The sequence below is a fragment of the Salvelinus sp. IW2-2015 genome, linkage group LG20 (genome assembly GCF_002910315.2).
Source record: "Salvelinus sp. IW2-2015 linkage group LG20, ASM291031v2, whole genome shotgun sequence".
Lineage (NCBI taxonomy): Eukaryota > Metazoa > Chordata > Actinopteri > Salmoniformes > Salmonidae > Salvelinus > Salvelinus sp. IW2-2015.
This window is the reverse complement of record NC_036860.1, coordinates 3,203,748-3,212,778: the sequence shown is the minus strand read 5'-3', so window position 1 is coordinate 3,212,778 and position 9,031 is coordinate 3,203,748. Positions and strand designations below refer to the sequence as shown.

The 9,031-nt window shown below is 44.2% G+C and overlaps 1 protein-coding gene across 1 annotated transcript; it reads right to left on the bottom strand.

The window, feature by feature from the left end:
* Positions 1-1,194: 1,194 nt before the first annotated feature.
* On the bottom strand, positions 1,195-8,049 carry LOC111981232 (WW domain-binding protein 11). The gene is made up of 12 exons (XM_024012409.2): positions 7,846-8,049; positions 5,281-5,367; positions 4,990-5,021; positions 4,803-4,896; positions 4,480-4,676; positions 4,222-4,355; positions 3,959-4,110; positions 3,610-3,849; positions 3,332-3,454; positions 2,838-3,119; positions 2,516-2,701; positions 1,195-2,246 (listed from the first exon to the last, which is right to left on the bottom strand). The coding sequence occupies exons 2-12, from the start codon at positions 5,342-5,344 to the stop codon at positions 1,597-1,599; spliced, it is 2,154 nt and encodes a 717-aa protein (XP_023868177.1). The 5' UTR covers positions 5,345-5,367; positions 7,846-8,049; the 3' UTR covers positions 1,195-1,596.
* Positions 8,050-9,031: the final 982 nt, after the last annotated feature.

Here is a 9,031-nt window from a genome sequence, read left to right as displayed (position 1 = left end):
TCCCCGAACAACCTATATCGCTATTATAGATCACATAGATCAGATAGCTGCACTTATCTGTAATTTTACGATCCACTTTAATAAACAGAAACCATCTGAAAATCATTGCTGAGAGCTCTACTGGGTCAAGGATAGTCAATTTGTGTTGAGCAACATCTCCCCAAGGTCATAATTTCAATTTCATTCAATTAAAATCTTCCATAATATCAACCAATATATGCTTTAACATATTTTAATTCAACGTTCGGGTTTATCAATAGTCCTGGAACAAATATAACGCATCATTTGGCAAGTACTCCACATGCCGCATGTAGCCTAAATCCACCAGCCCGGGTACTTCTTCACTGCTAATGTAAACCATCAGAATACAATTATTCCCTAAAAGGGAACTGGTTACATTACCGATTGGTGTAGAGAAAAACGAGACAAACTTTCCACGAAAATACCTGAATCCCCTCTATTAATACACTTTTTCAACAACAACAACTTGATATCAGCATCATTACTAGGCTTTGTTTGCACCAAGAACTGCCCCCTCTGTGGCCCCTGCAACCTGGAACAGATTTGGACCTGGCTTGTTATCACCTCACGATGTTGTGCATGACCATGATACTTGACCAATGACTCAGGCTCGGTTCCAATTCAACAGCTCATTTGGTGATGCTTTACGCGTCATATTTTCAAAGGTGATTTGATACTCTTGAAAAACAGGACCGTCTAATGTAAAACAAATACAAATCATGTGTAATTCTGTAAATGTCAACCATAGGTAATATATAATATCTATGCTGAAAGTCCCATACATCTGCATAATCTGCTAAATTGTAATTATTCGATTTATTGCCTACCTCATGCCTTTTGCACACATTGTATATAGATTCTCTTTTTTTCTACCATGTTTTGACTTGTTTATTGTTTACTCCATGTGTAACTCTGTGTTTTCTGTTCACACTGCTATGCTTTATCTTGGCCAGGTCGCAGTTGCAAATGAGAACTTGTTCTCAACTAGCCTACCTGGTTAAATAAAGGTGAAATAAAAATTAAAAAAAATCCTACATAGCCTAGTTCTTCCATCTGAATGTTCCCAAAACGTTGCGTCCTGCTGAACGAGCCTGTTCATCATGGTAGTTTATTAATTTGTAGTCTGAATTATGAAAAGATACTTAAAAAAAAGATTGGACTGAAACTAGTTAATTGAGTTTAAGTATTTATTTAGTTGCAGGTCTAACCATTTCAGACAAGCATATGCACACTCATTTGGATTTTCCTACAAACACCTGACAAAACACCCCCTTCTTTCTTTGAAATCCATCACTTTTCTCAGTTCAAAAATAAAATAAACATTTGACAGTCATAAAAAAACACTAACTTTTTCACAAAGATTGAGCCAAATTATCATAGCCATGTACAGTAAGTTGGTAGGGAGGAGATTCTAGTCTCATTGTGAAAAACAAAGCCTTTCCGCTTCATTTAAAGGAATCAATGTGTTTCTGAACAGCATCTGCTTGATGGTATCACTAACACTTTCTTCATGACCCCTACTGTTCATTCCTTCTCAACACACCCACCCTTTTCACCCCGCAGCCCTTGTCAGTCTCAGAGGAGTCCCTCCATCTCCCTCATGAATGCCTCATACATCTGGTCCTTGGTCTTCATGTTGGGCTGAGAGACTGGGCCCATCTGAGTAGGGTTGGCCGACCCCATGGGGGCAGCCATCGACTGCTGCTTCTGGCCTCCCACCCTTTCCTCTCTTCTTCCTCTCTTTTCCATAGGCCCTCCTCCGCTCCCGGCCCCTTTATCCCTGCGCACCCTCAGCGCCGTGGGCACGAAGCGGGTGACCTCTGTCTTGGGGTTGATGATCTGGGGTTTGGCTGAGATGGTGGCTCCGCCACTCCCCMGGCCTGTTGCCAGATTGCTGCCTCCYGCTGAGACKGAGGTGATGTTGGCCCGCTTCTCGATGGTTGGTGCATGGTGGTGGCTGGTGGGGTTTGCGCCCGACGGCAGGGCACTTGTCCCCGGGGGAGGGGGCATCTGCATCCCTGGGCGCATGGACATAGGCATGGAGGGAGGGGGCAGCATGGAGGCATTGGGGTTGCTCTGGGAGCCATCTGGGTTGGAGCCGGGTTTCTGGCGGTGGACGATGCTGGGGGGAGCGCTGAGGACGTTGGAGTTAAGCGGCGGGGGGAAAAGAGAGAGGGGAGGGGCGAGTTGGCGTGGGGGGCCAGATCGTGGTGGAGGGGGGATGCCTACAGAAAGGGAGAAGAGATGAGATTAGAGTGGGGGAAAATCCTGCTTTATTCCCATGCTTTGCAGCCCAAAATAAATTTTACATTTATTTTAGCTTGAGGTATGTGCCATGGTGACATATATTTTTATTACTGTTAACTTTGGGTACTGCTGAACTGTAGTTATGTTTAAAAATAAATAAATGTTTTGACAATGTTCCGTGTTTAAGGAGAAGGGATAAAGTCATATGAAATTCCAATAAAAGGCACAAAAATACATCCACACATACCTGGGGGAGCTGGGGGAGGCAGTCTGGGTGGGGGTCCCCGGGGTGGAGGACCAGGAGGGAGACCTGGAGGGGGGCCTGGGGGAGGGCCAGGGGGACGACCTGGTGGGGGTCCAGGGGGCAGTAGGCGGGGCATCGGTCCCCTTGGACCACCTAGCATACCAGGCGGCCTCAAAAATGGGGGAGCACCTTAGGATGACAAACAAGACATATCATATGACATATCACACCATAGTGCCTTGTTTTAGTAATTTAATAGTAATGAAGCAACGTCACACAAGATGACACTGTACTCCAATCATTACTACACATAAAACCAACTAACCGGGTGGAGGGCCGGGAGGCAGGCCAGAGGGCGGACCAGGAGGCCTCATTGGAGGAGCTGGTGGTGGTCCCAACGGTGGAGGCCCTGTTCCTGGTGGACCCTGCATGTGTAGAGGTGGTTGCTGTCCTCCCATTGGTCCAGAGGGTGGAGGCATGCGCTGATTGGGTATAAGATGAGATTGGTTGTCGCCTGGTGGTCCCCTATCCTCGATGTCTGAGTCAGAGTCAGTGTACTCCTCCTCAACTTCCTCTTCCTCCTCTTCATCTTCAGGGATGGACTGCCCTGTAGACAAATAATAAAGGGGGATGAGTGAGAAAGGGATGAAGGAAGAAAGTATAACCTAGTTCCCATGGAGAAATCATCCTCAAGCGAATACAAACCTCTTTAAAGGTCATTCTCCAAAATAGTGTCAACAATCCAATCATTCATCTGCATCACAAGTCCTGCTGAAGTGTGGTAGTGGTGTTGTGTGCAGACTGAAGAAGATACAGTACCTGCCATCCTAAGCATCATAGCCTGCAGAGGAGTGATGGCCTTTTTCTTCTTCACAATTCTCTTCTTCTTGCTCTTCTCCCTGGGTGCTGAGGGGGGCATGTCTGCAAACCGCACACTGCGTCCTGTAAAACATATCACACAACCTCGTATAAAACACCATATCTGTTTTGTCATTCCTTAAACTACAACACCAAGCAGTGCACAGACTTGAAGACAGAACCCAACACACTTGGGGTGATCAAGCAAGCACATATGCGGACAAGGCTCCGCCTCTCACCTGCATGTCTGTCCCCTCTGTCCTCCTCTCTGCCCTTCTCTCTATCGACCTCCTGCCGGTCCACCATCATCCTCTTGTCAACCTCGCCTCCTTCATCCCTATCTCCTTCACTGTCCTCTTCAGAGTCGCTGTCGTCTTCCTCGCCATCGTCTCCCTCGCTCTCGCTCCCACTGTCCCTCTCTCCTCCCATCAGCATAGTGTCCATGGCTTTCTCCATGTCAGAGGCCTGTTTGGACAGATCTGGTTGTAGGCAGAGAAAGGTGGATTTGGATGAGAAAGTAGAATGAAGCATATTTATTCCTCCTGATCCCATGTGCAAACAAGCAGTAGTGAGGTGTGTGTGCAGTACCTGCATCTGCTGCGAACTGGGCCCTGCGTGAGGCGTACAGCGCCAGGACCTGAGACGGTGGGGGGCCAGGTGGGGGACCTGGGGGTTTCCTACCAGGGGGTAACCGAGGGACGCCTGCCACCGCTGCAGACATGGAGGCACTGATCCCCTTACTGAGAGAGAAAGAGAGAGTGAGAGAGTGTTTACAGAGCAGCTGGTAGGGTTGTGGTATGTTCCATAGGAATGATACTGAGACAGCACTGTAAATTCAGGGGAGTGCCCACCTAAACGAGGAGCCCTTCTTCAGGATGGAGGGAGGCTGGGCCCCAGGCAGGGGGATGTCCTGGATCAGGATGCTGGAGGGGGCGTGGGGCATCTCTGGGAGTGGGATGCTATCCACCTCCACTAGTTCAGCATTCTAGTTGACAGAGKGAGGAAGAGAAAGAGTGAGTAGTGAACAACAGCAACAATTATGACATGATCTCAGCACTGCTCGGTTTATCTGTGCAATTCATACATGTTCATCAGCATAGCWTACACACCTTGACTGAGTCGAAGTAGAGTGACAGCTTGCCGCGATTGCTCTCATAGTCCAGCTCCAGTTTGCGTAGCTCCTTGTAAGTGTCTGGGTTCTCTCTTTCGTACAAACGTACGATGCGCTCAAACGTCTCCCGTAGCTTCTTCCTCTTGTCCCTCAGCACCTTCTCATTCAGCAGCGGCTGCTGCACAGGGTTGAACTCTGGCACAGGAAAAAACAGATAGAGAATGGATGTGAACAGGAGAAAAGAAAATGATTAGCAAGATCTTTTTGGAAGACAAATAACAAACGCACAACCTTGTTTAAAACCCGTTTGCAATGGCTCACCCATTTCATCCAGCTTCTCCATGTCTTTGATAATCTGTCTGGGGTCCTTCATCTTCAGTACAGCTGTTCTCACCATCATCCTCTGCTTCTTGTTCTGTGGCGCAGCAAAGAAGAGCGCAGTGAGATTTATAGACAGATTACAAAGTCAACCTGTCATTGACATTCAACTTGTCAGCCAAGGTCTTACCTTCTTCAGCTCCCGTTTCCTGGCCTCCTTCCCTGAAGAGGAAAAGGCACCGCATTAAAAAATTGGTGTAGAACCTGTTACCTGACAGCTCTTCTACATTGATGCCTTTACTATTGTTCATAGTGCTGCTGAGCTCAATAACAGACACTGAAATGATTTTCCTTTCACAGACATGGGATCCCCTGAAGCTTAAGTAACAATGGGTGTCCACTGATGTGTTCATGCTCAAGTTGAGGTGAACGTATGATGTGAGCGGTCACATGATGACGGAAAGGGTATGACGTTACTTACTGGCCTGGTCGGTGGGGTTCATGAACTTCCCACTCTTAGTGGAGGAGGTCGAACGTCGCCCCATGGTGATGYCGAGTCTCCTTCACCCTGCCAGGGAAGATACAGTATCAACTTATTGGAATCAGGAGAAAATCTATAAGTTATACTTCTAAGATAGCTGCTGGGATGGTGTAAATAAAACTAGGCTGCATTACACACTGCAATGTATATTCCAACCATGAGCCCCAGCCTGCTCTGCTCTCGCTGAACAAAACCTTTTTTGTGTGATTCCTAACCAATGGCTGTGCTGTGTAGACCTACGGTGGCAGTTCAGAGGGAGAGTCAGAGGCTTCTTCCAAAAAATGCACTCTTGCGCATGAACAGTGTTTCCCAACCCTGGTCCTTGAGTACCTCCAATAGTAGTCATTTCTATTGTAACTCTGGACAAGCACACCTGATTCAACTTGTCAACTAATCATCAAGCACTCAATGAGGTGTGTTTGTCAAGGGCCACAATGAAACGGTGTACAGTTGGGAGTATTAGAGGACCAGGGTTGGGAAACACTGCTATAGCCTATGTTCAGTTAAGTTTGAGAAGGAGAGCGCAAAGATGAAAAGGAGGACTGGAGGTCAACTTTTATAGCTTGCTACTACTATAATTGATTTGATTAAAAACAAAATGTTTCTTCCCCATGATGTAGGCCTATTTATCAGAGTTATTGACGTCACAATAAGCCAGATTCGAGTAACTTACATTGTGGTGCTGAAACGAAGCAGCGGTACAATCAATCGGAAATGGACAGCTCATGGTGCTGAATGCAGGCAAATTCAAATAGGCATAATTCATTTCAACAGTCTTATTAGTTTACTAACAACAAGAGGGCTTTGTGTTGGAGCCTATTTAAAAAAATAAGAGGTAAGCCCACCTGGTTGGCAGACTAACWTAGGCTATAGGCTGCTATGTCAATAGATTTGTTGGTCAATTCCACCATCCACTCTTTAAATAACAGCACTTCACTGACACGGAGGTAGGCTAAGTTAAAACCAAGACTCGAATTGATGGGGTATGAGATGGTATGGCTGGCCTTTGCTTTTTATTAAAGAAATGGCAAAAAAATTAAAAACAGATCTGATTATATAAAGTCATCTATAACAGCGTTTGGTCCGCGATGCTTTATGCTAGAAACAAGCAGTAAAAATATCCAGGAAAGACGTGATTCCGATGCATATGGGATATCATTGTTTCTAGCATAAAGACAAAAATGTCCTTTGCTTGGAAGTAATCTTATTCTGTCACTACCAATTGATTAAGTTATTCACTTTCTATACAATATACAGTGGGGCAAAAAAGTATTTAGTCAGCACCAATTGTGCAAGTTCTCCCACTTAAAAAGATGAGAGGCTGTAATTTTCATCATAGTACACTTCAACTATGACAGACAAAAATGAAAATAACTTATTTCCACCATAATTTGCAAATAAATTCATTAAAAATCCTACAATGTGATTTCTGGATTTTTTTTCTAATTTTGTCTGTCATAGTTGAAGTGTACCTATGATGAAAATTACAGCCTCTCATCTTTTTAAGTGGGAGAACTTGCACAATTGGTGGCTGACTAAATACTTTTTTGCCCCACTGTAAGATGTTTTAAACACAGACAGCTTTTAGGTAAACGCTTCTCTCGTTGGGTTTGAGCTACAGAAGAGAGTACGGCAGTTAAAGCTGTCATTTTTCTGCGTCGGGCGGTCTACTCTGTCTGGGGTGATAAGTTAGCCCAAACTTTGGAAAGCACCATGCTCAGATTCCTAATGAGGTCTCAGATTTTATTATTTGCAAACAGGGGCAGTTTCATTGCAAACAAGACACATTGATTTGGCATTGGATTAATATGATGATATGAACACACAGGCATGTTCATTCTTAGCCTGTAATTTCGGGAAATTGGTATGGTATTAAACAAATATTCATATTTAAGGCTCTGGTCTGTCCATGAAGTGAGGGTAAACGTTAGACATGTTCTCTGCTATCCACTTTGTTTTAATTATTATATTGGGTATAGGGGAGGGTCACTCGTTTTTTGCGTTCAGGGAGGGTTTAGGTAAAATATATTTTGCTCTAGGGAGGGCCATCCATTTCCATTTCAGAGGTCCTTATTATAAATAACGTTCACTCTCTTGCTGCGATTAAACCAATAATGAATTAATTGCCTTTTGACATTGTGCTGGGAAACATACTTGTACATACAAGTTCGTCTCCCAGCACAATGTCACAAGACAATTATTGGTTGAATAGCAGCTAGTCAGAAGTATARGTTAACTAGTCCAAACTAACAACTAACGTTAGTTAAATTAACTAGCAAAGCTGTACCAGTTCTAATGTTAGCTAGCTATATATAATGTAAATACTCGCCAATATTAATTTGCTGAAATGTTAAATAGTTAGCCAGCTAGCAAAATTTGTAACCAACGGTAGCTCTATCACCAAAGTCTGCAGGTTTCACATCAGCATAACGTTAGCTAGCTAAATTAGCCAGTCAACTAGCTCGATGAACAGGTAACGAAAAAGCTAACTTGAATTGACTCTACCTTTATCCACGTGAAAACTGTGGGCAGTGCGCCTTTCCCCTCTCTTACTTTCCAATCGGGTGAATTGTCAACTATAAATGTCGTTGCCTGTATCAAACTAATGTATGTGATACCCTTTTAGATCACACTGACATAAACGCTTTTGGCTAATTGATGCAGTCCACCATGTTTTGATTGCCGCAAGCTAGGGCGGATGTCTCGTGTGAGATAAACCGGAAACGCTAAAAAAGAAGGTCAAACAAAATACGCTCAACCCCCCCAGTGGCTGACCTAGTAGACTGCAGTTTTGCACTCAAAGTCTTTGCTTCATGTCTGCAGTTTTGGGTGAACCTACTACCTTTGCTACTGCTYCTGTTACGAATAGCCTACGCTTCAACCAAGTTCTCTTGCAGGTGAGTAGTGCCTTTTGCATTTTATTATACATTATTTTGTGGGTAGAATGGCCAGGTTAAACTAATCTTAAGGCAAGATGACCTTACATACAGTTGAAGTCGGAAGTTTACATACACCTTAGCCAAATACATTTAAACTCAGTTTTTCACAATTCCTGACATTTAATCCTTGTAAAAATGCCCTGTTTTAGGTCAGTTATGATCACCACTTTATTTTAAGAATGTGAAATGTCAGAATAATTGTAGAGAGAATGATTTATTTCAGCTTTTATTTCTTTCATCACATTCCCAGTTGGTCAGAAGTTTACATACACTCAATTAGTATTTGGTAGCATTGCCTTTACATTGTTTAACTTGGGTCAAACGTTTTGGGTAGCCTTCCACAAGCTTCCCACAATAATTTGGGTGAATTTTGGCCCATTCCTACTGACAGAGCTGGTGTAACTGAGTCACGTTTGTAGGCCTCCTTACTCGCACACGCTTTTTCAGTTCTGCCCACACATTTTCTATAGGATTGAGGTCAGGGCTTTGTGATGGCCACTCCAATACCTTGACTTTGTTGTCCTTAAGCCATTTTGCCACAACTTTGGAAGTATGCTTGGGGTCATTGTCAACTTGGAAGACTCATTTGCGACCAAGCTTTCACTTCCTGACTGATGTCTTGAGATGTTGCTTGAATATATCCACATAATTTTTCTTCCTCATGAAGCCATCTATTTTGTGAAGTGCACCAGTCCCTCCTGTAGCAAAGCATCCCCACAACATGATGCTGCCACCTCCGTGCTTAACGGTTG